Source organism: Pseudopipra pipra, chromosome 1, assembly GCF_036250125.1.
Source record: "Pseudopipra pipra isolate bDixPip1 chromosome 1, bDixPip1.hap1, whole genome shotgun sequence".
Lineage (NCBI taxonomy): Eukaryota > Metazoa > Chordata > Aves > Passeriformes > Pipridae > Pseudopipra > Pseudopipra pipra.
In genome coordinates, this window is record NC_087549.1 from 92,012,706 (window position 1) to 92,038,188 (window position 25,483).

Genomic DNA, 25,483 nt, shown 5'->3' on the forward strand with positions numbered 1-25,483 from the left:
TGTGAACTAGTGTCAAAATGCTTTGAATGTTTTGATAACTAGGGCATGTGAGGTGATTTTTCAGATGCTTTCTTTAGTTGATCTGGGGGGGCTAGTTTATTGTGGGCAATGAGGGAATGGTGAAAGCCTAGCTTTTCATTTTGCTGTTTCTCTTTTTGTATTCCTGTTGTCTTGGTCATGACATTAGTTTTGCTTAAGGAACAAGCAAATTTGATTTTGCTAACTTCTAATAGTGTTATTGGGGGGAGGAAATTCTTCATTTCAACTTTTCAGTATTTGCTACTAAATTGTTAACAATTGTACTGAACACTAACTTCATTAAAACCATGTTTTGTAAAGCTGACTTTTGGACTTTATTGACCTAGCAATGACTTGTTTAGACTTAAGATTACTGGTTAGCGTAGTTAGAAATATTTTTCCCTCTTTGGTTTGCCATCAGTTTGCCAACAGCTAAGTAACATTGCCAGTAAATTTCTAAAGATAGCATTCTGCTCTGCAATACAGGCCTTTAATGTTTTAGTGTGATCTTTTCATCAGTGCTGGGCAAGGATGCATTTTGCTGCTGAAATAATGCACAGTTTTGCATGTATTTTATAAAATTACTCCTTCCAGATTGTCTGCAAAACATCATTTAGGTATGTTGAAGATGATGAAATTGGTATGTGTATTGCTTTACCCCTACTTTCAAAATAAGGCATGGCCTTTGTCTTTCTTTGTTGGTGCTTTAAATATTATGGCTAATACCAGTATTCTCCATGGATAACCCAGGATGCTGAAAAGAGAAGAAAGTTGTGCTTACCTCCTGCATAGACAGCATCTGTCTGTATTAAACCATATATGCTAGAATTACTTTTCAGTTCCCTTGCTGTTATGCCACTATTAAATGACCTCTCAGCAGCTTAACTGGTGTATGATTAGTCAGCACAGTGTTTCTGGGCAATGTCTCACGTACATATGTATTTTTGTAAGAGACAGATACATTTCTTTTGTTCTTTCATTTTTAGTTACATGGGAATTGGGCTTTCGGCACAGGGTGTGAACATGAACAGACTACCAGGTATGTTCCAGTTACTTACATCGGTTAACTGTGTTTTTTAAAAATATACTTCACCTTGATGGGAAGGTTTTGGTAAGCAACAGAGTGTAGCATGACATCTCTGTGTTGTATCTGTTATTGGAGTTATGTAACACTTGCAACTAGAAAGTTTAACTTTTACTGCACATTTGCTCCTGTACTACTTCCCTGCTCTTGGTGTTATTTATAACATTATGCAGATACTTTTTAGCAAACAAATACATTTAAATTTTTTTGTCATGTTTCCAGATTAAAACGAAGCTATAGATTTCTATGCTCTGCAAACTGAGTTTCTAGCTATAAAGATGAGCTACTGTGATAAAAACTTTTTGACAAACATGGATGAGCTCTTCTACTGGCAGTTTCTGTATAGTTACCTTTCCAACCTTAAGTGAGGGTGTGTGGCCTAGTTTTCAGTTTTGACTGTTCCATTGACCTGCATGATCAGGGACAGTCTTGTTAACAATTGTCTGCAGTATCTCTGTAACACTTACAGAAGTTTTGTGTGTGTGTACATGTTGCCTTTTTTTTAAATAGATCTTTAAATGTGTAAAAAATACCCACCCTAAAACGAAAACCAACAAACTTTTTTGAAATTGTCAAAGTATAAAATTATGTTGAATTGACCTTAGAATATCTGCATTGCATTATAACTTTTTAACCCAACTGTTCTCATAAAGCTTCTTACAATGATAGCAGTGTCTCAGTTACGCTGTGTGTCCAGCTAAGGGTGATGGATTATTAGTGGGTAGCATTGTTTATTTTGAGTATGATTTAGGATGCACTGCAAGTAATTAAAGATACTACTAATCAAAGTAACTACAATAATTTGGGATCTTTAATTTACTGAGAGATGCTTAGCTGAAGCTACTGATTGTACAGATTAAGGGTCTAAGTGTGGAAAATACTTTCAAATTAACCTGTTAGGCAGCAACTTGACAGAAAAAGCTCAGTATTGAATTGCAAAGAGTGTAGACAGGTATTTTTAAATGATCACAGACTAAAATTGCTTGCTGTGAATTTCATTGAGTACTGTAATAGTCTGAAGCTTCTTAGAGGTGCTGCAGCTTCTTCACCACTAAAATCAGCACCGTATTTGCATACATAATGATTTGCTCCTGGCTGTGACTTTGACCTGTATTGATAATCTTTTTCCTTTTCATTTAATTTATTTTAATTTTTAGGGGCAGCAAAGATAGTGGCACTTTAGTCTGGAGATTCTGCTATTATACAGAGGCTGCTTGCTACTGAATAGTCATTGAGAATGATCAGGAGTAGAAATGTGCTTCCCCAGAGACGCATGTTTGGGGTTTAGCCAGGAAGAATCTGATTATGACATATGGTAGCAATAGTTTTGCAAAATGAAAGGGAGAACAGGAGAATCTTCACTGCTTTGCTGGGACATGTCAGATCTGTATATAGCTTTTCAAATTTCAGCATTGTAGCTGATTATATTTTTGGTGTTGGTAATTTTGTACGTTCATTTAAAGAGAAAAATATGTTATCTGAATTTGCATTATCTGTTATGTACTACAAACAGAATTACTTGTTCGGCCATTTTGATAAAAGAAGTTGTCATTTTTTTAAATTATACAGATTTCTTAGATAAGAAATCTTAGAAAGTAGGAAGCTGAGCATATTAATTAACCATATGAACCTGGTTAGACTATACCAGCTTTGCGTAGTCTTTAATTTATTAACTAATAAAGGAAGCGAATAAATTGCAAATGCTTTTGTTCTCTAGGTTGGGATAAACATTCATATGGTTACCATGGAGATGATGGACATTCGTTCTGTTCCTCTGGAACTGGACAACCCTACGGCCCAACGTTTACTACGGGCGATGTCATTGGTTGTTGTGTCAACCTTATCAATAACACCTGCTTCTACACAAAGAACGGACACAGCTTGGGTATGGAGAAACATTACCATTAATGATAACAGTATGTCTTCAAGTCTGTAAATATGAAACTCTCTTCATGCCAGGAGCAGTGTTTGAGATGTTCCTTTGATAGTTTGATCATCAATAAAGTAATAAAAGAATTGGGAAGAATAATTTCTTGTGTGCCACTTGCACTAACATTCCTTGTGCATTTGGGAGGATTTATTCATATAACATCTCATTCTACAGGATCTGCATTAAGGAACTCCACTACTAAATCTACAAATAATGCTTGATGTTTATAAGGTAATAGATAGTAAGGGAGGTGGAAATAGCTAAAATTAATTTCTGCTGTACGGGGGACACCTAGCCTTCACTAAAACCTTACATTGGATGGGTGTTATTTTGAGCATATGTTGGAGAACAGTGTCTTTTGGATTCCCTGTCTGGAGCCATTCATAGCTGGGCTAAAGCCATAAATTATACATAAATTATCCATTAAATTCTTGTGGTAAGCTGTAGTATTAAGCAACACTGCAAGATAAGTTTGAGTTTGGAGATATCGGGAGTGGGTAGAGTTAAAAATTTTCATGGAATATCTATTTCAGTTCCGTAATGCAATTTAATGAGCAAAGATACAATATAAAATTAAAAAGAAAAACATTGCCTTCCTGCATTTAGGGGAGGGGGGGGGGGGGAAGAAATCTTGAAATTGTGCTGAGCAGAACAGGAATTTCGAAGGGATAAAGCCCAAAGAAGAATAAGGCTTTTGTCATGGGTAGAAATGTGATAAGGAAAAGAGAGGGTAGCTTGAAATGAAATAAGTTATTGAGACAGGTATTCTTGAAGTTGCTGTTCTATTTTCTTACATTGGCAAACATGAAGAAGGTTTGGAAAGTAGTAAGGGAAAGGGCACAGTTTAAATTATTTTCCTAGTCTGTCTGAACAAGACTGCCAGTTTGTTTGCCCTGAACAAGACTGCCAGTTTGTTTGCCCTGAGCAAACATATCTGACTTGGAAGTTTTCCTGCCCCTACCCAGAGCAGGGCTTAGGTGTCTTCTGAGGTCGGTTCCAAGTAATCACTTCTGGGATTCTATTTTATCGTGATTTAGTGTTCCTTCTAAATTGAATGAGTCTGTATACCTGGACTCAGTGTCTTGGCACCTAGGGCAGTAGGTGACACCTAGGGCACTTGAACCATGCACTGTGGAGTTGTTTCGTTTGGCCCTGTTGCAGGGTATGTCTGAGTGAAAGATAATGGGCTCGTGTTTGCCTTAATCTTTAGCTGAGTTAAACAGAGAAAGGTCATCTTACTTATTCCGTTTTTGAAACTAGCAACAGTGTGCCTGCAGGTGGGTTGGATCAGTTGATCAACTAAAGAGGCACTAGTTTTCGTGACTACCCTTATGGTCACATTCATGAAAGAGCTAAAAGGGAAGTGCAGAACCCTCTTTTTCAGTGGCAGACTTAAAGCAGACTGGATTAGACCAACTGTGAAACAACACTGCAAGTGATTACAATCTGTTTTTAAAGGAGAACAGAATGGCATAGGTGAGGAGAGGCTAATAAAATGTCATCTGTCATAGACAGAGTCTGACAAACACTTCATGGATTTCAGAAGGAAAACTGACAGCTTTTCTGCTGTTGTGGGCTTTGCTGGCTTGAATTTCTGACAGAGGAAAATTGATTCTGTGTTGAGTGGAAAAAGAAATCAGAAATTTTGGCTGTCTTGCAAAGTTGTTGCTGCTGCTAGTTGTCCAGAATTCTTATGTGATTGTGACTTGGAGGACATTTATGTTTTTTCTCTGGGCCACAGATGCTCTCTGAAGTATAGGAAATCTCTTGCTTGGCCTAGGATATGATAAAAAAAGGAGTAAGCAATTTTCATGCAAGTTTGAAATCCTGGGTTGAAAAAAAAAGCCACAAAACCAACCCACCCACCCCCCCCAAGCCCCCAATACCTACGTATCACTCAGTTGTCATTCATCTGTCATGCCTACAGCCATGACTATTTTGGAAAAGAGCAGGTTGGATGTTAAAATGTGCCAAACAGAGAAAGTAGTAATAGCTTAGGAAAAGTTAGGGTGAGAACAGGTAATAAATAAAATAATAGCTTTGAGATGTGATGGAAGGAAAGAGATTGATTCTGTATGTCAGCCTTTTGTCTCAAAGATGTGAGTAAGGAATCTAGATACTCCTGAGATCTGAAATCTTGGTGAAGAATGGAGATTGAAAACAGGGGTGTAATTTAGAACAAAAGATTAAAAGCTTTGTTTTCATCCTAAATTTGAAAAGGCAGTGATACAAAATAAATAAGAGTTTGAAGGGATAAGTGGATTGGAATAATTATGCATTTGTAAAAAAAAATAAATTAAGAAATACTTGCGACAATAAAGGAAATTATGAAATACTGTTATTTGGCTGTCAGAAGGTGATTCCTGATATTTAGTTTTTAACTGAAAGCTTCCCGGCCCCCGAAATTGCCTGAAATTCCTGAGGTGTATAGAGGTCAGATGTTTCTTTAATCCTGAGACAGCAAAAGCACTCCCTTGGTTTTACGGGTAGATGGATGCTTGTAATTATGTAACAACATATTAAGCTCTTCTGTTTGAAAACAAAAACATGCTGGCATGGATTAGAGTGGAACGTTTACCAGGCTGATTTGGAGTATTGTAGGCATGTGCCTTGTGTAAAGATCTTGAGTACTTATGAAGAACAGTGAGAGCAATCAAGAAGAGACACCATTAAATTTTGATGTTGCAGCATCAAGACATGCAAGTGAAGAAGTATCTTCAGATATTCTTACATTTCTTCTTATGTTTAATACGTAGCTAGAATTTTCATACTTTCTAATCTGCATATGTGTATGATGTTTTTTAATTCTTATGCCCTATTTTGGAAAAATTAAGGGCAGATTGAATATTTTTGAATGACAATTTCTTTTTGCCAAATACTGCCCTTTATTACTTAAAAACATGAGTTGTACCTAAGCATCGTGAATTTCGCCATACTTATTTTATTTCTGAGATGATTTGGGTGAGTTTTCTGAACATATAATAAGAAAATGAGGCTAAAATCCAGACACATGGAAATTAATCTTAATTTTCTCTTCGTTACAGGCATCGCTTTCACAGATTTACCGGTAAGATAAGTGCATTTTCAAACAGTTTTCCTTTGTACCATAAAGAGAAGTTTCAGATCAAACTGGCATTTACCTTATGCTTCTTGGAAATACAGTGATAATTTTCTTAACCAGTTTAATATCAGATATTTCTCTTCATCACTTCAGTGGTGATTCGTTAATTGAAGCAGAAAGTTTTTTTTGTTTTACACCAATACTTTACGAGGGGTTTTCCTTTTCAGGTTTTTAACAAGCAGTTCTAATGGAAGTTTTAGGAGAAAATGATACATACAACTAGTTAATACATACTTTGACACATTCAAGCCTTATATGCAAAGTCAAAGCTATATTAAACACCAATACAGTGCATAGCTGTTTGAGATGTGGTTACTGTAATTCATGCTTGATGCCTGATTTTCAAAAATCTTTGCTTCACAAGATCAGACATAGCAAATTTTTTTTTTTAAAGAAAGTTGCATATATCTGAAGTCTTGTAGCTTTTGAGTCAATTAAATTTTGCTTTCCTTGAAATTGGTATGTGTTCCCTATGCTACTGGTACAGGCACAATACTGCTCTTACTTTGTTTTTTTTTTTTCTCATTCACTTCATTTCTGATTTAATCTGGTTAAGGTGCAATGTGTGATGCACATACTGGCCAGCTACTCCGTTTGCTGTGGCCTTGGGAGGCAAAGACAAATATTAAAGAAAAATGAAGTCAGTAACCCAAGGAACCTCTTAGTCCTGCCACAAGGTTGAATGTTTTGTGCAGGAAGCCACTGCCACTATCCTGGATCTTTGGGATGCTAGCAGGGCTCCTTGCTACCATATGGTGCCAGCCCAGCAAAACTGACACTACAATCTGAAGTATGAAGCTGGACCCCTCCTCATTAGAATTGATTGTTTTCGTCTCATTAAAGATTTCAGATTTCTACTTTGTTGATTAGACTAGACTAGGTAACACTATGAGCAATGTTTATTAAAAAAAGAGAGGTGTATGTGTGAAAATAGAGGCAAGATTGGCTTGGGCATGGTTTGAAAATAGAGTATTTTTCTTTCGTTTCATCTGCATGTTGATAGCTTCTTACTGATAGCTATAATTTATTTAGCATATAGCTTTGTAGATCAGCATACCATTATACTGTTCCACCATTGTCTGCATTATAAATATCATGCAGGTGTATTTATAAATAACTTTTTAAAAAAAATTTTAAAAATCCCCCCCAAAAGACCCCAGCAACAAAACCCCATTCACCCAATTGATTGCATTGCCACTGCTGAGATGTTCATTGCATTTAAGAAAAATTACCTTAATCTCAACAGGCAGATTTTACTTTACTCGTATTTGGCGTATTTCAAATTTGGATGGAGACCTAATCTCCAAGCAGAAAATGAAACTGAGACAACAATAAATGCTTTAAAGTCTCTTTCTAGATACAAGTCCAGGAATTCACGAGAACTTCAATGCACTGTTACAGTTCTTTTTAGGTGCTACACTTGGACTTTGGGGCTATTGAGTTTTCTATCCTGTCAGTTCTTACCACTAAAATTCAGCGATGTTTTAACTATTTCACCCCAAAAGGAAAATGGCCCACTTTGTAAGTTTAATTTTTGTTCTCTTTTTAAAAGAAAAAAACTGGTCTTTAAAAATCATCCAAAAATTGTTATTTAATATTTTGTAAAATTAAAACCAAAAGTCGTAAACTTTAGCACAGTTTAAAATGTGAATTTTCTGACTAGAACAATCAGTGTTTCTTCTTTCAAACTAAAAAAGATTATGATCACTGGGAATAAAATTAATCAGTCATTGTATTGCTGTATTGGCAGAAACTGCTTTTGCTGCTGGACAGATGGTCCAGAGGTATTTTGTTATTCACACTACTAGTAGCGGTGGGGGTATTATTACAGAGATGAAAAAAAACCCAGAAAGTGGGGAATTCAGAATAAGAGGAAAGAAACTAATTAAAAATTTTTTTGCAGCCAAACTTGTACCCTACAGTAGGGCTTCAAACACCAGGAGAGGTTGTGGATGCTAATTTTGGACAACACCCATTTGTATTTGATATTGAAGACTATATGCGAGAATGGAGAACCAAAATTCAAGCACAAATTGACAGATTTCCAATAGGAGATCGAGAAGGAGAGTGGCAAACAATGATTCAGAAGTAAGACTTTGAATATTGTTCATTTAAAAAACAAGTTACTTGCATGATTTCAGAGACCCTTTAAACATTCCGTCTATTGTCTTGTGCAAAAAATGATAGATAGTATTAAAAATTAGTACAAATAGTTTTGTTAACAGGTTTGATAACAGTGTAAAATGGAACATGAATAGATTTTGTGGAAGAGTTGTCTGTGTTGTTAATTTGGAATTTATAACTGTGAGTGTAAGGCTTCTTTTCTAATATGACCTATCTGATGTGGATTGGGGAGTTTAGAAAAGTTGCTGCGGTTATATTGGGTGGGTTTAATGCCCAAAGTTTCCCTTTGTGTTCTCAGCCTTTCGCATGCCAGGTTAAGTTGTGCCTAATTATGTGTCTTGGAAAAAATGGGGGTTGTGACTTTGCATCTTTTTATTTTTTCAGTGTAAACAAAAACTTATTGTGAAGAAATTTCACTTCAGTGTATCTAATGAGCAAAAAAAGAAACTTAATTAACAATTAATATTTGAATTGACCCTACTTTTGGGTGATGAATAATTTTTGTTAAAATTCATCATAATAAAGTTATACATTGATTTTTCTGTACAGTTTTGAAGAAGATACTGGTTCTTAAGTGAATTACTTTTGTCTGACTTGCACAGAAATCTCTGAATTTCAAGTAGAATTCTTTAAATAAATCACTTTTTTCAGAGAAGATTTTTTACATTCAGAAGTTCTTGGTTTCTTACCTGTATGTAATGAGTATTTCTGGATTTTGTTTATTTTTAGAATGGTATCATCTTACTTAGTTCACCATGGATACTGTGCAACAGCAGAGGCATTCGCCAGATCCACAGACCAGACTGTGCTAGAAGAATTAGCTTCCATTAAGAATAGACAAAGTAAGGCTGGAAAGCATGTTGCATCCCTTTTTTCCTCGCTTAAAAATTACATGAAGCTTTCTCATAAGCACCATTGTAGAATTTCCTTGCAGCACTACTCCATAGTACGGTTCTTTGCTGTCATATAAAGTTACACAGGTATGAACAGCTGGTTACAAAAAATTTGTTCAGTAACGCTTTGGAAGGTGTTTGGTGTAGCAGAATGTGGTAAAGTACATTGTTGTCTTTTTCTCTTGAATGAAAAATGTGATCTGTCTTAAACAAATGTGTGTAATGTCTCTAAATGAGTGTTTGTGAGAGCTAACGGTCAGTCACAAACAGGAGTGTAAAACTCAATCTTGACAAACATTTAGATTTTTATCTTAACTGTGAAAAGAGATTGAGTTTAGAGAATGCTTTATTAGTTAAACTTGAGTTTTCCTGTTTACAGATGTGAGGGGGAAGAGGACAAGGAGATCTAACAGCAGTTCAGTTCTAACTTGCCGTGGCAGGGCTCTTGGGCAGCCCGATTAAACAGTGCCTTCCTCATCCATTTAAATCTCTCCTCTATGAACATAAGCAGTTGTGTTACTGCATGACATACCACATGGGGAAACTGCTCTGGTTGTAAAATATCCCATTTGTTGGGCCGTTTTTCATTTGGATGAGTTTCTCTGTCAGTGGATAGAATGGTGAGACTGTTTGCAACTTGTGCCAAGTTACAACCACAAAAGTATCAACTAAAGCAGGGACTGTTGTGAAAAGCTTTACTCAACTGTAACCTGACTGGAAGTATGTGTTGTAGGTGAGAGAGACTAAATTTTTTTTTTTCTCAGTCAAAACTGAACCTGTGGGAGTGGGATGCAATTTGGATGTTTTTGAGTGACAATAGTTTGGTATGTGCTTATTTATAAAGTTGTGAAAATGAGAAGTAAATTGTAGAGAGTGTCTGCAGTCTTATTCTAGCTCTAAATGGACAATCTGACTACAAAGCAGTTAGATGCTGGCAATAAATATACTGAGTTCTCATTTAGATATGTGTAGGTGGAGTGCAGTTCTTAAATTTTCCTTTTGAACGTTTTAAGGAAGCATGATCTTTCTTTACACTATTTTTTTCTAAGAGAAAAAAAATCTTGTTGATTGATGGTTGCAGTGTCTTTTAATCATTAATGTATGTGTATTAATCCATAAACTGTCCATTTAACTGATGTTGGTTTTGGTGAACAGAAATTCAGAAATTGGTTTTGGCAGGATGAATGGAGAACCCATTGAAACAACATAACAGCTGTATCCAAGTTTACTAGAAAAAAATCCTAATCTCTTATTTGTTTTTTGGTGAACAGGAATTCAGAAATTGGTTTTAGCAGGAAGAATGGGAGAAGCCATTGAAACAACACAACAGTTGTATCCAAGTTTACTAGAAAGAAATCCTAATCTCTTATTTGCATTAAAGTGAGTCTTCAAATTATACAGATGTGTGTTTATAGATGGCACAGTACCTTCTGAGTCAAGACAGTTACTCATTTAAAGCTTTCACAGAAATTTAAACAAAGTTAAGCAGCGCTTTTTAGAAAATGTGTATATTTCACTTTTTTATGCTCTTCTTATTTGCTACATGTTTAACTAGGTTTTGTCATCAAGCTCCTGGTTTGCAGCATAATTCACATCTCCCTGTAGACTTGTTCTATAGAACTAAGTTTTGTAGTTTTTTAAATCAATTTTAATTCATTTGGGTGTCAAGTAAAACTTAAAATGAAAACTGATACAGTATCACATTCAAGAAGATTAAGAATCCTGTTGGCATAAATTAGTCTGTTCCTCCAAAGGGGTGACTGACTTTAAAGATCAGTTTAAATGAGGGGTTTCATTCCATGTCACTTTACTAGAAACCTCTGGCTAAAACTGTGGAAATTCCATAATCCCAAAGAGTTCTCTTGGCTTCCCAAGCACACAATAGTTACCTTCATTCTGGCATTTTTGCTTGCCAGCTGGGCTGTTCCTCCAGAATTTTGTATCACATTGCAGTGTTTGAATGTCGAAAAAATCTGTTATCTCCTGTAAGAACAAAGCACTTTAGTTTTATGTTCAGTTAAGTAACTTGGAATGTGTTTGAAGTCTGTCATGCTCAAGTGCTGAACAGAATTCACGTGATAGTACTCCAGACTTATCACAGAATTCACAAAATGTGAACATTTTGATGAAACACTTCACTTGATAACGTCAGTTGTATGTTACCTTTTTCTCAATCTGTTGTTCTAAATTTTTAAATTTTGTCATTCAATTTTGTTACTGAAGCATAAAGCAGTAGTTCTGAGCTTTCTTAAAGTCCATACTAAAACCTTCTTATCTAAAATGCAATTGACAAAGAGCAACAGCCTCTAAAGGGAAGGTTTGTATACGAGCTTGTTTTTCAAACTGTTTTCTAGTGCAAATGTTTAATGTTAAGAGTTACCCTTTGCTATTTCAGACAGTCAAACTATATTCTCATTTACTTTGAGAGAAATGACAGACATAACAACATATCTTTCTCAAGAAATAACCTTGCCCCTGCCAATAAAACAAAACAGTTAAGAAAATATAGTTTAATTCTCTAAACCTTGAGGATTTGCTGACAAAGTCTGTCCTTGAAGGATAATATTCCTGTTCTCCTCCCTCACAAATTTGTAATTGCTTATTTTTGGTGGAATACTCCAAAGCTCATTGACGATTGGGTTACTGACATCCAGCATTTTGTTGAGTCAGTCTTTTCTGTATTTAACACTAAAATGAAATCATTGCTATCACTGGTAATTTGAAATGTGTAAATTGTTTTATTAGCTTAACTTTTTGCCTTTTGTTTAGGGTGCGCCAGTTTATAGAGATGGTGAATGGTACGGACAGTGAAGTGCGGTGTTTGGGAGGCCACAGTCCAAAATCTCAAGATAGTTACCCTGTTAGCCCACGATCATTCAGTAGTCCTAGCATGAGTCCCAGCCATGGAATGAATATTCACAATTTGGCAACAGGCAAAGGGAGCAGCACACACTTTACTGGTAAGTTGACGTGGAGGATGTACACATAGATTTGGAAATACCACACCTGTTTATTTTACTTAAGATTTTATACTGAATGCTTTGTATAACAGTATAATTTTAATGATTAAAATATGTGATTTTTCAGTCACTGGGCAAAGTGAAAGTTTCATCATATGTTTTTTGCATGTGCTGTTGTTTTTACTATGGGTTTGCAAAACAGGTTGTCACCAATTTCTAAGAAATGCTTCTCTCTGGGAGATGAAAGGTTCTGATAAAAAATTTCTATTTTCCTTTTGATGATAATTTATGGCTTGGGCGGGGTGGTTTAAATCCAGTAAGTGGTGTATATGATACCTTTCCTATGGTGTTGATGGAGAATTAGGAACATCTGCGCTTATGTAGGAAACACTGAAAGCTCGGTGGTGGAGTAGGGAAAAGACTTTCTGCTGGCAGCCACATTTCAGTCTGAACAATTGAAACAGTTCTTTGAGCTCTTAGGTAATCGGAAATCTTCAGTGGGAAGCCATGAATGTTTGAGGCTGCCAATGGGGAGATCCTCGTGCCTTCCAGAGCACCACTACAGAGAAGAAGTTGAGCATGTTAAAATAGTACGTGAACGTGTCATCCTTGAAGGCAAGACTTAAGATAGCAGAGACCATCAGCTTTCACTTCTGTTTACTTTCGAAATCCATACTGGAGCCGATTGGGGGTGCTTTATTTAACTTATTTTTCTCTCTCTGGGATGGAGTGGGAAGCCAGTGTAGCCTGGCCACCAGAATAACTGCTGCCCTTGGAAGGGACAGCAACTTCACTCTTCTTCCCTCTGTGTCAAGGGAGTGCCATCACATGTGTCAGTGGAGATCCACTCAGATTTTCTCGTTGTTCTTCAGGTGGTTATTTGGTTGTATTGTAGAAAGGAGGTTGTAGCCAGGTGGGGGTTGGTCTCTTCTCCCAGGCAGCTATCAGTCAGACAAGAGGGCATGGTCTTAAGCTCTATCAGGGGAGGTTTATGTTAGATACTAGGAAGAAATTCTTTACAGAGAGGGTAATCAGGCATTGGAATGGGCTGCCCAGGGAAGTGGTGGATTCTCCGTCGTGAAGATGAGACTGGATGTGGCACTTAGTGCCATGGTCTAGTAGCCACGGTGGTAGTGGATCAAGGGTTGGACTCGATGATCTCAGAGGTCCTTTCCAACCTGGATGATTCTATGATTCTATGAAAGTACTTCTAAGTTTTCTAATTTTGAAAATAGAGACACCCCTTAATAAGCAAGTTGATGAATGTATTATTAGAATTGAGGTTTGGGATTTCCTAAATGGCAGCAGCTGTTTTCTTAATAATAAGCCCTTTCTGTGACTTGTTTCTGTATTAGAAGATACTAGGGAGCTCCTGGTTCAATATGTGCTTCAAATAATAGTTTTTTATCTTATTTTACAAGGGTCAGAAGAGATTTTAACCAGATATTGTTATTTCACAGCATCGTCTAATTTTATTTAGTAAAGCACAATATCAACAATAAATGTTACGTGGTGAAGGAGGCAGGTTGTGTAGCAACATGCAAGATATTCAGCATCAAATTCTACTGCACATTTATCAAAAGAATTATGTGATTACAATTAGTAAGGTGCATGTTTGCTTTCATTCATGATGACTACAGTGGCCTAGAAAAGATTTTTGGATCTTTCAGAAACAATGCATCAGTTCTAAAAGAAATTATTCTGCTTTGGTGCAGTTTTCTGTTTTACTGGTATATTAGTGCAACTGAAAAACATTCTCATGTCTATGTTCGTAATTGTTATATATAATAATATTAATAATATGTAACAAATATATATATAATATGTTATATATAATAATGCTTAACTTCTGCACTGTAGAAAATTTAAAGGTTCGAGTACCTGAAACATGGAGGCAAAGTATTTGGGTTAGTTTAGCAAATCTAGCGTTTACTGACCAGGAACAATTATGCTCTACTTATTTCACTATTATAAATTGGTACTTACAAATAAGTTTGTAGATGGTTATAATTGTTAAAACTTTCTTTCAGGGTTTGAAAGTAGTTGCAGTAATGGAGTAATATCAAATAAAGCACATCAGTCTTACTGTCACAGTAAACACACGACCACCAGCTTGAATGTACCAGAGCTAAACAACATAAATGTATCAAGATCACAGCAGGTTAACAGCTATTCCAGGTGAATAAACTTCAGATGCTTCTAACTTATGTTAAGACTTGTGTTGTCTATGTGCTTGCATTACAGAGAAGAATTTTCAGTGGAATTTGATGTGATTTTTTTTTTTCCCCAAGGACATTTGAAACACATAGTGTAAGGGGCCAACAGCTTGTGATCACTCTGGTGTGCTTTTGTGTTATTTTGATGACTCAAGCTTAATAGACTGTTTTCTCCTCTTGGGTTAAAGAAATGCAATGGACAAAAATAAATTATCTGGGTTATAGCTATTTATGGTCAGTTTTGAAGTTGTACAGTGAAGGTTAACTAGCTTTCTGGCATTTGGGATTTTAATTTAAGCCACTGACATTGATTTAAGTTTGTTGCATGTAGGTAATGAAAAGTTTCCCAGATACTCTCCATTTGTGCTACTATCTGCAAAGTAAACATTGAGATGCATATGAAATGTGGACTCCCTTTTGTTTTTATATTCCAATCACTGTCACTTGTGCAAATACATTCAATTCAGAGAATAAAAATAAATTTATTAACCAGGTTTAATATGGTTATTCATCACCAGTAACTCTGGGTTGCGTTGATGCAGCAGAACCTAATTTGATGTGAAATGCAGCAGTACTTGGCTGCATTGTCCAAAATGGATTCCCAAAACTACCATGTAGGGTGTAATGATGCAGTGGTGATAACCAAAAGTATTTCAATTGGATAGTGATAATTGGGGTGAAAAAGTAAGAGTAACAATTTACTTTTTAACTTCATGATTTCTGTTTGCATCAGCATTGCCTCTGCCAAAAAGCCTGGCAGTGTCCAAGCAACTTGGAGATTTTTCACAGGAAGAAGACAGTTCCTTGGCTGTGATGTTGCTCAGTTGGAAAGGCCTTTTGGTTTCCTTCCTCAAAGGAAACTTGAGTGTTTTTGGTTGCTTAGAAGCAAGATATTAAACTTCTAAATTTGATATATGTGGTCTTGACAGAGGTTTTAGGTTGTTATTCTCCATAACAAAATAGAACAGGCTAGGATGCAACTGTCAGCAAAGCTCAGTCCCCAAAGCTGTACTGGCATTTTCTGAAAGCACTTCTGTGACCTGCTGCGAGCAAAGTATGGTGAGGAATTGAATGCTCTGAATTTGCCTCTGAGTATCTCTTCAGTGTTTTGGTTTACTCAGCATTTGCTTTAGGGTTTTCTTTTTTTCGTTTCTCCCCTGTCATTCCACTGAGAATAAATAAGAGATCAAGGCATTTTTGAAAGAATTAGTTACCTAAATACAGTTTCAAAGTAGGCTGTATATAGACTTAACTATATTTAAAAAAAAGTGGTAATAGTATATTTTCACAATGCATTTTCTCCAACTCTGTGTATATAAAGATATATAAACAAGGTAAAAAATTTTTTGTGTGTATCTAGTAAGTGTTACTCCTTACTCCTGAATAATAGGGGATGTGTTTAATTTTTCAGCATCTGAAAGTACTATTTTACCAAATGTTAACATTAGTTGAGACAGCCTTAAAATTTCCATGGTGCTCTGGTACCACCAGTTGCTATGGAAGAAACTGTGGTCTAATTTGGTAATATTTAAGGCAGCTTTTCAGTAGCCAAGATGAGGAAGTACTGTGATGAAGTTGTGAATATAACCTAGGTACTTAAATATGAGTAAAACTTGTATTTATTACTCTCTTTTCAGCAATGATGTAGACATGGAAACAGATCACTACTCCAATGGGGTTGCTGAGACTTCGTCCAATGGCTTCCTAAATGGTAGTTCTAAACATGATCACGAAATGGAAGAATGTGACACAGAAATGGGTCTGCAGTGATATTTCTTACATTTTTATTAAGTGATGGCAACAAGGTTATGTTTTTACTTGCAATGCTTCCCAACTTGAAAATTAGGGTTATTAGCTCAAATCTTAATTTTTTGTTTGTTTGTTTTGCTGTTACAAGATGTAAATCTTATAACCACTGATTTAGGTGGTCCAGTATCAGTGTGAGAATAGGGAAAATACGTAACTTGTGGCTATTGAAACTAGCATTAATTTCTAAGGAAGTACCTTTAAGAAGAAGCACCCTGTTGTGTAGCACCCCTGGCTTTGGGTTGGCAGATTGTTTCTCCCTCTTCCCATTCATGGTTCTCATGGCATCTTTGCGCTTCACAGTAAGTGTAGAAATTCTAAATCTTTATACTGAAGAATGCGAAGTGCTAATATTTAATGCTCAAGGAAACCACTATATTTGGGAAATGTAAAAAAAAAATTAAAATAATTTTTTCATTTTTTTCCACTAAAAAATTACTGCTTGTATAGTTGTGGTCTAAAAATTACCTCTGTTTTACTTAACCTGCTTTATACTCAGTCATACCTGTTGACATTGATGACAAATGAATATTTAAATCCTCTCTGATTGCCCTTTGTGCAGCTGCAGAACTAGGTTTTCAAACAATTGATTTAACCAGACATCAATTAATAGGTAGTTTAAATGAAATGTGAAACTCGAGGCTTCCAGAATGCAGCAGTCTGGTCAAGCACATGCAGAGGTCTGTGACTGCTTCGCAGTTCCAGGAGCAAGTGTGTTGCTCATCCTGCAGCTTTGCTGGTAAATACCAGGTAACTGTTGAACAGCAAATGTAATTCTGTTACAGCCATGAAGCGGGGAGATACAAGTTGCCAGGCTGTTTTCCCTGCATTATGCTCTGGAGCTGGATAATAACAGGGCCTCATTTCCATGACAGAACAACCAAAATACTTCTTTACTCTCTTGGAGCCTTTTCCTCGGAGACTTGTGACAGACATGCAGCGGCTGCACAGGGCACAGAGTTGTTTGTGCTTTTTGTAACATAGTTTTTTTCTGCCTTTGGAAACTGATGTCCTAGATTAGGCTGCACCACTAATTGAAGACTTGTGGGTGCTTCACCTTTTTAAAAAAGAATTGTGGCTCCTCCACCTACACTATTTACTGCCCCCAGTCTGAGTTTGGTGGTTTTTCACTTTTTGAAATATTTATATATTCTCCTTAGTGCTGTGTATGTAATGTCCAGTAGGCAAGTATTTTCCAGAGGTTTTATGCCTACATCTAAGGAAAAAAATAAAGGTGGCCAGTTAAAAATCCTTGTTTGAAATAGTAGTCAGAATACATCACTAGATAGCGGTGTAAAGTCAGAAAGAAGAATAGTTTTGTAATTGAAGTGTACCTCAAAATGCACATTTAAAACTTGATTTCATTGATAAAAAAAAGGCAAGGAATGGATAAATGCCTTTTTTTTTAATATGTTGCTTTAATTGTAAATTTTAAAAAGACAGAACTTTCAGAGAAGCCAAGGATTAATTTACTATTCATAATTTGCATAAATATTTTTTAAAATCACTAGTGTTGGGGAATGTTGTAGCAAACAGTAAAGAAATCAATGGTAATGTTCTGCTTGATTACAAAAGAAGCCTGAAATGTCTGAATTATTAAGATAATATATTCTACAAGGAGTATGAACAGTCTAAATGCTTGTCTTGTAGCAGACTCCATCATGGCTGTTCAGGAGGTTCAGGGGTTTTTACCCTCTTTTAGCAGTTCCGGATCTGGCACATCTTTAGAAGTGCAATGCCAGAGAATTAAAAAAGTAGAACTGTGTGGATTTTTATTGTTGTTTTTTAAACTCCCGTAAAATTTTAGGATAAAATTTGGTTTATAGTCTAGTTAGTTTTAAATTAATCATTGCAAAATAAACAGCACATGTCAACAGCCTCTGCTGTTAGTTAATGAAGTCTCTTAAATGTTTATAAATGAGCAATTTAGCAGTGCTCAGTACAGAAGTATATGGTGCCAAGGTCTCTCTGAGAAGGCAGATGGTTTTTTTGAGTGAAATCAGTGCAGATTCTGTAGATCCACAGGTTGTTACTTTCAGCTCTATTAGTGGTGATGATGACGATATCGTTTTTGCAGAAGTAGATTCAAGTCAGTTAAGACGTCAGCTCTGTGGTGGCAGCCAAGCAGCCATTGAAAGGATGATCCATTTTGGAAGAGAATTGCAAGCAATGAGTGAGCAACTAAGAAGAGAATGTGGCAAAAACACAGTGAATAAGAAAATGCTCAAGGTATTTTTAATCTTGAAACTGTGGTGTTAAGGTGAATAACTGTGCTGCTCAGCAGGAACTTCCCACAGCATGTGGTGCTGGAATGCTGTTCTGCTTTAACTTCTCTCATTTTTTTTGTGTATGTGTGTGTCTGTCTGAGAGCAGTATTCTGGTCAGCTGTGGTGTAGCACTGTCTCCTGTCTTGTCTGTGTCGCACATGCACAGGGAAGATAATTTTGTGCTGTAGTACAATTAAACCCAGAAATTAATTTAGCACTTTCCTTACTCTCATTTCTGACCATGTAACTTGGCCTCTTGAATCAAAGTGCTGGTTTGGGCTCTAATGATAATGAACCCCATGAGGATTGGTAGAGATGCCCAACATGTGGTCTCTTCAGTACTCTGCATGCTAATTAGTTTACCTTGATTTGAGACTGCTCTGGAAAAGAATTCTCCGGCCAAAGACTGCATGCAGTTTTCAGTCTGTTTTCTCTTACCCCATCACTTACTAAAATACTGCTACCTTTTGTCTTGCTGTTGGGAAGAACACTGCTTGCTCCAAGGGGAACAAGCCCTGTCACAATTTTTTTATCCTTTTGTACTGATAGGCACTGACAGTTACTTTCATGATACTGAATCAAAATAAGTGAATAGTCCTTGTTTTCACTAGTAGCATATAGCTGTGAAATGTAATAAAAATCATCTTCCCACAGGATGCATTCAGTTTACTCGCGTATTCCGATCCCTGGAGCAGCCCTGTTGGAAATCAGCTTGACCCGATACAAAGAGAACCAGTGTGCTCTGTACTTAATAGTGCAATACTAGGTAGGTATGGCCTGGAGGCTGCCATGTGTGGTGGGCAGTGCCTTTTTCTCGTCCCACACAGATGACCCTACTGCTCACTGTGCATCACACTCACTGAGTGAGTAATGAAGGATAGCAATGTTAGGATACGCTTTTTCAGGAAGACGGGGTAGTTTTGGGGGGCACTTTAATGTAACAGGTGCTTGTCTGTTTTTATTGTTCAGCCCAAAAATGGGCCTATTCAATAATGGTGCTTATGCAGGGAATTTGAAAATGTCACTTTGCTCTTAGAGCCAGACAGTGGAGGAGCAACAAACTTTGAAAGTAAACACAGGAATTTTGAAATGAGTGATTGAAGCAGGCTTAAATATCAAGGTTTCAGTGTATTGCTATGAAATTAATCAGGTATTTTAACTGCCACTGTGATTCTTTTCCAGAGACTCACAATCTGCCAAAGCAACCACCGCTTGCCCTGGCCATGGGACAGGCATCACAGTGTCTAGGATTGATGGCTCGGTCAGGCATTGGATCCTGTGCGTTCGCCACAGTGGAAGACTACCTACACTAGCTATGCATTTGAAGGTCTGAAAGGTGTTGTGGCATATTCAACATGGAAAGTAGACCAGCTCTGCTGACTGGAATTTGGAATTTTAATTATGTACTAAGGACAAGTCTGTCGCTTTATGTTGCTTCCTAGTTTACAGCATGATGCAAATGATTTCTAACTTAGTGTTAGGAGAAAATTTCCATCTTTAAACCTCTTAGACAACTAAGAGTTGAAAATATCACTGGTAACGTCAGACATCCAAATTGACAAGTACCAATCCTTTAAACGATTGTCCAAAACAAACCAAAAATCCTGCTACCTTGTGGTGGGACGGAAGACTAGAAAACATGGATGTATTAGCATGTGGGTGATGTAAATGTCAAGCAGGATGACTTGCCAACCTCCACCCCCATTGTTACATAGTTCAATCAGTGTAATTTGCAAAATGCAAATGGTTTGGATATATAGTGTTGATGGGAAGAAATGATATTTTTTAATGTGTACTGTAAAACTTGAATTACTCAGGAGCTGAGTGAATATGTTTGTTGCTACTTACAATCCCAACCTGTTGATCTTAGTAGTTTTTTGTTTTAACATGGTCTTTTCAACTTTGTTTCCTTGTTTAACTACAGACAGCTTCTGTTGTGTAGGCTCACCAGTTTAACTGTTGTATTATAACAGTATTACATGTCAACACAGTGTGGTTATGACCTATTTATATAAAAACCAAATATTTAGTCAATTTACAGTCTTAATTTAATCTTTGTACACCTTGCATTTTTAAAAGTGCTTAAATAGTACTATATTGCAATAAAATGTAGTGATATCATAATTAACCAGCCATTAAAAACTTACTTCTACATACATGGTAGCATGGAGTTGTATGCTACATTGTCTTGGTTCTAGAGTTCCCTCCTAGAACAGCAGTTCTTACATAGACCCGTGAATGTGGCTCTAGCCAAGAATGCCCCTTCCCTGCAGCAGCTGGGCTGTCAGAAGTTAAAGGCTTGCCGTGTTCTTGCCACAAAGTGAGTCTAGCTAGGGGGGGTCAAGTCCATGCACTGACAGAATCTTATTCAAGCAGTAAGGGATTTTCCTTTACTGCTTGAAAGTAACCATCAGGCTTAAGGGAAGCAAGTGTCCTGCTGTGTGAGCTGACTTAGTGATTCTGCTATTAGGGTACAGACTTCCCTTTAGAGATGCAAGTAACTGAAGCTGCTGTAAGAAATGCAGCATCCGCAACAGTAGGTACAACATGGCTCATCTTTATTCTCTGCAAAGGCATTGCCTCACAGAGGCAGCTCAACAAGCCTGGTCCTAACACCAGCTGTTCTACAACACTGCCCTGCTCCCGTCGCTTTGTAGCTTCCCCAAGAACTTCTGAAAGGGTCAGAGAACAGGAAAGTCTGATCAGGCACAGCTTGGTGCAGGTCAGTGCCTTCTGGTAGGTGGAGCTGAAAGCAAAGTGATGATGAAATGGGGAAAAAAAACCAGTGTTGTTTTGAGAGATTAAGTTTCAGTAAAAGTCCTTAATATCATCTTCTGAAAAAGCTGTTTTCAGACTCAATTTTTAGTCTGCGTTGCGATCCAACGTTTCTTAAACCTTGCTGCTTTTTCCTTTTTTTCTTGCCCTTAAGAAAAAAATAAATAGCTGTTAGTTAGTTGCCCCTCTGCTGTAGAAGCAGCAATCCATTGACTGCTGCAGCATTTCAGAACAGAATAACTGACTGGAAGGCTGATAAACTTCCTATGGTATTTTACATACACCAGGTGCCTTCAACTGGCCAGGGGTACCAGCCTGCACCACGCTCCTTCAGAAGGGGGATGCAGGTACAGCGGTGCTTTCAGTGACGGAGCACAAGTGAAAAGCAGATCCTGCATGCTTTAACGATCAGTAACTTTTGTCTCTGGTGTTCGAGAGCCTCACAGACTGTGTGGGTGTGAGTCTGTCCCCAACAGGGGCTATTTCTCTGTGCTCACACAGAAGTTCTGGGCATTGGATATCCCTGCTTTTAGGTTTTACACATACCTGGAACACCTTCGAACAGCTCAGAGGCTGGAGGCTGAAACAGTGGTTTTCTTAATGTGCTTTCTTAATGTACCAAAAATGAGGCAATTTTTTTCCAAGTTGTGTGTGTCTCTCACACCCTCTCCAGGGGCATGCTCATGACACCCACTGAGGCTGTAATGCTGTGCTGCCCTTCCCTTACTATCAGTCTTGGGTTAGAGGGTCACAAGCTGCAGGCCTCTAACACAGGAACACTGGTTTTACTCAAGTGTACTTTTAACCACATATGCAAAAGTAGCACCCACTTTGACTTTTTATACTCACCCCAAGATTTGTCCACAAACTGAACTGCAGCTTTTTTAACTGGGTCTTTCTTGTTTGCAAGCGAAAAAAATTCATTTGCTGAAATGGAAATGAGTGTTAATTACCAAGTTTAAGCCAGACAAGACTAGATGCAGACCTGCCTAACCAAAACTGCTTACCCTGTACCCGGTTGGTGTGTGGCCCATAGAGCTGAGCATTTAGAAAGTCTTTGGCGAGCTGTTGGTGGAGGCCTGTTAAACTCTGATCTTTTAAGCACACAGCTGCGTAGTTTCCTTTTGACCTAGTTAAAAAGACAGATGTAAATCCCTTTACCATGGTTACAGAACCCAGGACAACACACACACTGGCGTCAAGCTTTGCTACTTGAGCACAACTGCAGCAGTTGCTGGTTTCTGATGCTCAGATGAGCTTGGTGGCAGTATTAAAAAAAATTAACAATGGGACCAAAACTCTGAAGCTGTTGTTATATGCCTTTGTGTGCCCTGAGTCATTCCTTGGGAGTCTTGAACTAGTTCTCCCAGAAGCCAGTGCAATTCCTCTCTAGGGACATCAGTGACAAAGAAATAAAGAGGAAAAAGAAAAAAAGATTGAAATGCAGGAATTCAGTGCTCAACCACCCCACTTGTAGCAGCACGTAACACAGTGTGTACTGCTGTGCTTATGACTGCCCAGTGATCTCACAGCAGTTATGTATACCTAACATATAAAAATTATTTACATTATAGATTTTGTTTATATATATATATATATATATATATATATGCATGCACACATTAAGGTTGAGAGAACTGGGGATGTTCAGCCTGGAAAAGAGAAGGCTTTAGGGCAGCCTAATTGCAACCTCCCAGTAACTGAAGAGAGCCTACAAGAAAGATGAGAGGGACTTTTTACAAGGGCATGTAGTGACAGGACAAGGGGGAACGGCTTCAAACTAAAAGAGAGGAGGTTTAGATTAGATATTAGGAAAAAATCTCTTTACTGTGAGGGTGGTGAGGCACTGGAACAGGTTGCCCAGAGAAGCTGTGAATGTCCAATCTCTGAAGGTGCTCAAGCCAGGTTGGATGGAGCTCTGAGCAACCTGGCCTAAGAGGAAAGTGTTGCTACCCATGGCAGGGGGAGTTGGCAGTAGGTGATCTTTAAGTAAGGTCCCTTCCAATCCAATCCATTCTATGATTCTACATAAGCATGCGATAACAGAAGATATTAAAGATGCTTATAGCACATAACTATGCTTTCAGTCAGAGGAAGAGCAGGGGAAACATGAAGTGCAGAAGAGGGTACAGCCATGCAGTGACAGAACAGCTGCTGCAATGCCCCATCCCCCAGGCAAAAGCAGCCACATGGGGCAGACACCCTGGATCATCTCTTCCTCCTCCTACCTGGCACCCTTGCTTGCCTTGCCTTTCTTCACCTGCGTTTTGGCTTGGCCTTGCCCTTGGGCCTGGCCTTGTTTCTCTTTCTCAGCCTCATCTTCAAGTTCTTCACCTGAAGTAACTTTAAAACAAAATTTCCCAAACATTATGAATCAAAACTGATAAGAGGAACAGGAATTAAACAACAAGCATTTTTCAGAAGCACTGAGTAGTAAGAAGGGCTGTGAGAAGGAAGGGAAGAAACATGCCTCAAGGGAGCAACCCAAAGTTGGTGGCTGCTAGCCAGCTTTCCTCTTCCTTGGCATCAACAAAATGGGATTCATTACAGGACAAAAATTCAGTGCAACACAACAGCTACAGGTAACCCACAAACGGGAGTCCAGCCTCAGCTTCAGTCTCACTTTGTTCTCAGCTCATCTCTTTGTTATGCCAATAGATCTTTTTTCAATAAAAGGAAGAAAAAGTAGCAGTTACACCATCCAGCAATATAATTAGGAGAGGTCTGGATGAGAGAATTGTTTAAATAAAAGGGGTTTTCTGAAGTACTTTGAAGTACAGATGAAAACAGCAGTGATAAACATTCTTGACTGTGTAGTTCTGAATTTGAAAAAAGTTATTTCATATTTTACAGATGCTATTAAATTGTAGTTTGATGCGTAAAGTATCAAGATGATTTAACAACTCTATCCAGGAATAGCCTTTATAATTTACACAAGTGCTGAATATTAACCCACCTCTGGTAATCCTTGCTTTTTCAGCTATAACACCTCTCAAGATTTCCTTAAACACCTCAGGCTATTTTAACTGAAATCACTGTACAGCAAGCAACTTCTGTAAAAGGCCCAAGAATTAGATTAAATGTGTCTTTAGATTTTCCCTTGGGAAAAGAGAGTCTGTCCATGTTTCAGACTTCCACCAGGGCACTCTCCATTGCAGCTCTTACACAGAAATGAACTCCTGAGATATCAGAAGCGCTCCACGCTAGCAAAGTGAGCTGTAGCATACCTTGGTCATCTGCTGGAGCCTGCTCAGCAGGTCTGGGGAGCAAGGAAAAAGCAACAGGTTAATCTTCCAATTCACACACACTTCGTCTACTCCCGTTTCAAGCCCGGCCTCCCAATGCCAGGACCCGGCTGGGCAGCATCCACCGAGACACCCCAGATCCCCCCACACCCCCTCACCCTTCGGGCGGCGCAGGGGTGGCGGCCACATCCTGCAGTTCCTGCAGCTCCTGCAGCACGGCCTCGGGCAGCAGCCTCCGCTTCTGCGGGGGAGAGAGCAGTCAGGCGGGAATTCACCCACTGCCCGCCCGCAGCCAGGTGGGAGAGGGTAGGGGGACGGCGCTGTACCTTCTGCTCCGCGAACAGCTCCTGGTGCCGCCGCCGCTTCTCCTTCAGCAGCTCCCGGTGCCTGCGGGGAGGCGGGAGGTGCAGTCAGCACGGCTGCGGAGTAGGAGAGGCATAAAGGGGGAGAGGAAGGAAGGGAATAAGACGGGGAGAAGGGGGGAATAAGAGGGGGGAGGGTGGGATAAGGGAGGACGGCAAGAAGGGTGAAGGGGAATAACGGGGGGATAACGAAGGGTAAGAGGGGTGAAGGCAGGTAAGAGAGGGGATGGCGGAGTAAGACAGGTGAAGGGAATTAGAAGGAGGGTAAGGGGGTGTTGGGGGGGATAAGAGGGGAATAAAGGGAGGACTAGAGCACGGTAAGGAGAGCCGTAAGAGGAGAGCAGGGGTAGTAAGGGGGGAGTAAAAGGGGCGAAGAGGGAGCACGGGACAAGAGGGGTGAAGTGCCCGAGAATGGTCCTTCGGGGTCCGTGTGTGTGTCCGCACCTCCGGGCCGCCTCTCCCACGAGCTTCCTCTCAGCCTCGGCCGCCTCCCTCGCCACGCCGAAGGACACCTGCTCCGGGGCCTCGTCCGCCTCGTCCTCCGAGGAGGAGGCCGGGCTGGGCAGCGCGGCGGGAGGCCTGCGCTTGCCCGCAGCCGCCGCCGCCTTCCTCGGCCGCGCCATCGCCATGGTCCCTGCGCCGCCCGCCCCGGAACCGCTCCCGCCTTCCGCCGGGGAATGCC

General features: G+C 38.7%; 2 protein-coding genes across 4 annotated transcripts in view; one reads left to right on the forward strand and one right to left on the reverse strand.

Annotated features, from left to right (window-relative positions):
* Positions 1-20,575, forward strand: part of RANBP9 (RAN binding protein 9) — a 40,999-nt gene extending 20,424 nt beyond the window's left edge. The window contains exons 3-14 of one of the 3 annotated variants that reach the window (XM_064665415.1): positions 1,005-1,057; positions 2,820-2,987; positions 6,077-6,099; positions 8,057-8,241; positions 9,007-9,119; positions 10,442-10,550; positions 11,940-12,130; positions 14,161-14,308; positions 15,984-16,057; positions 18,230-18,381; positions 19,074-19,185; positions 19,602-20,575. In XM_064665415.1, coding sequence (XP_064521485.1) covers positions 1,005-1,057; positions 2,820-2,987; positions 6,077-6,099; positions 8,057-8,241; positions 9,007-9,119; positions 10,442-10,550; positions 11,940-12,130; positions 14,161-14,308; positions 15,984-16,057; positions 18,230-18,381; positions 19,074-19,185; positions 19,602-19,732 — 1,459 coding nt within the window. In that variant the 3' untranslated portion in view covers positions 19,733-20,575. Of the gene's footprint in view, positions 1-1,004; positions 1,058-2,819; positions 2,988-6,076; positions 6,100-8,056; positions 8,242-9,006; positions 9,120-10,441; positions 10,551-11,939; positions 12,131-14,160; positions 14,309-15,983; positions 16,152-18,229; positions 18,382-19,073; positions 19,186-19,601 lie in introns of those variants that run through there. The other 2 variants (XM_064665405.1, XM_064665424.1) reach the window with 2 other exon arrangements.
* Positions 20,576-20,955: 380 nt separating this feature from the next.
* Positions 20,956-25,470, reverse strand: NOL7 (nucleolar protein 7). Its single transcript, XM_064665579.1, has 8 exons — positions 25,246-25,470; positions 24,766-24,826; positions 24,598-24,680; positions 24,422-24,453; positions 23,423-23,537; positions 22,202-22,323; positions 22,044-22,121; positions 20,956-21,342 (listed from the first exon to the last, which is right to left on the reverse strand). Exons 1-8 carry the CDS (start codon positions 25,428-25,430, stop codon positions 21,275-21,277), a joined length of 744 nt encoding a protein of 247 aa, XP_064521649.1. The 5' UTR covers positions 25,431-25,470; the 3' UTR covers positions 20,956-21,274.
* Between the last annotated feature and the right edge of the window lie 13 nt (positions 25,471-25,483).

Bases quoted from the DNA above. Each gene is read 5' to 3' on its own strand.
- NOL7 (XM_064665579.1), bottom strand. From the start codon at position 25,430: ATGGCGATGGCGCGGCCGAGGAAGGCGGCGGCGGCTGCGGGCAAGCGC. The intron at 24,681-24,765 runs GTACAGCGCCGT...TCTCCCCCGCAG, and splicing joins AGCTGTTCGCGGAGCAGAAG to AAGCGGAGGCTGCTGCCCGA. The intron at 21,343-22,043 runs GTGAGTATAAAA...TTTTTTCTTAAG, and splicing joins GTTTGTGGACAAATCTTGGG to GGCAAGAAAAAAAGGAAAAA.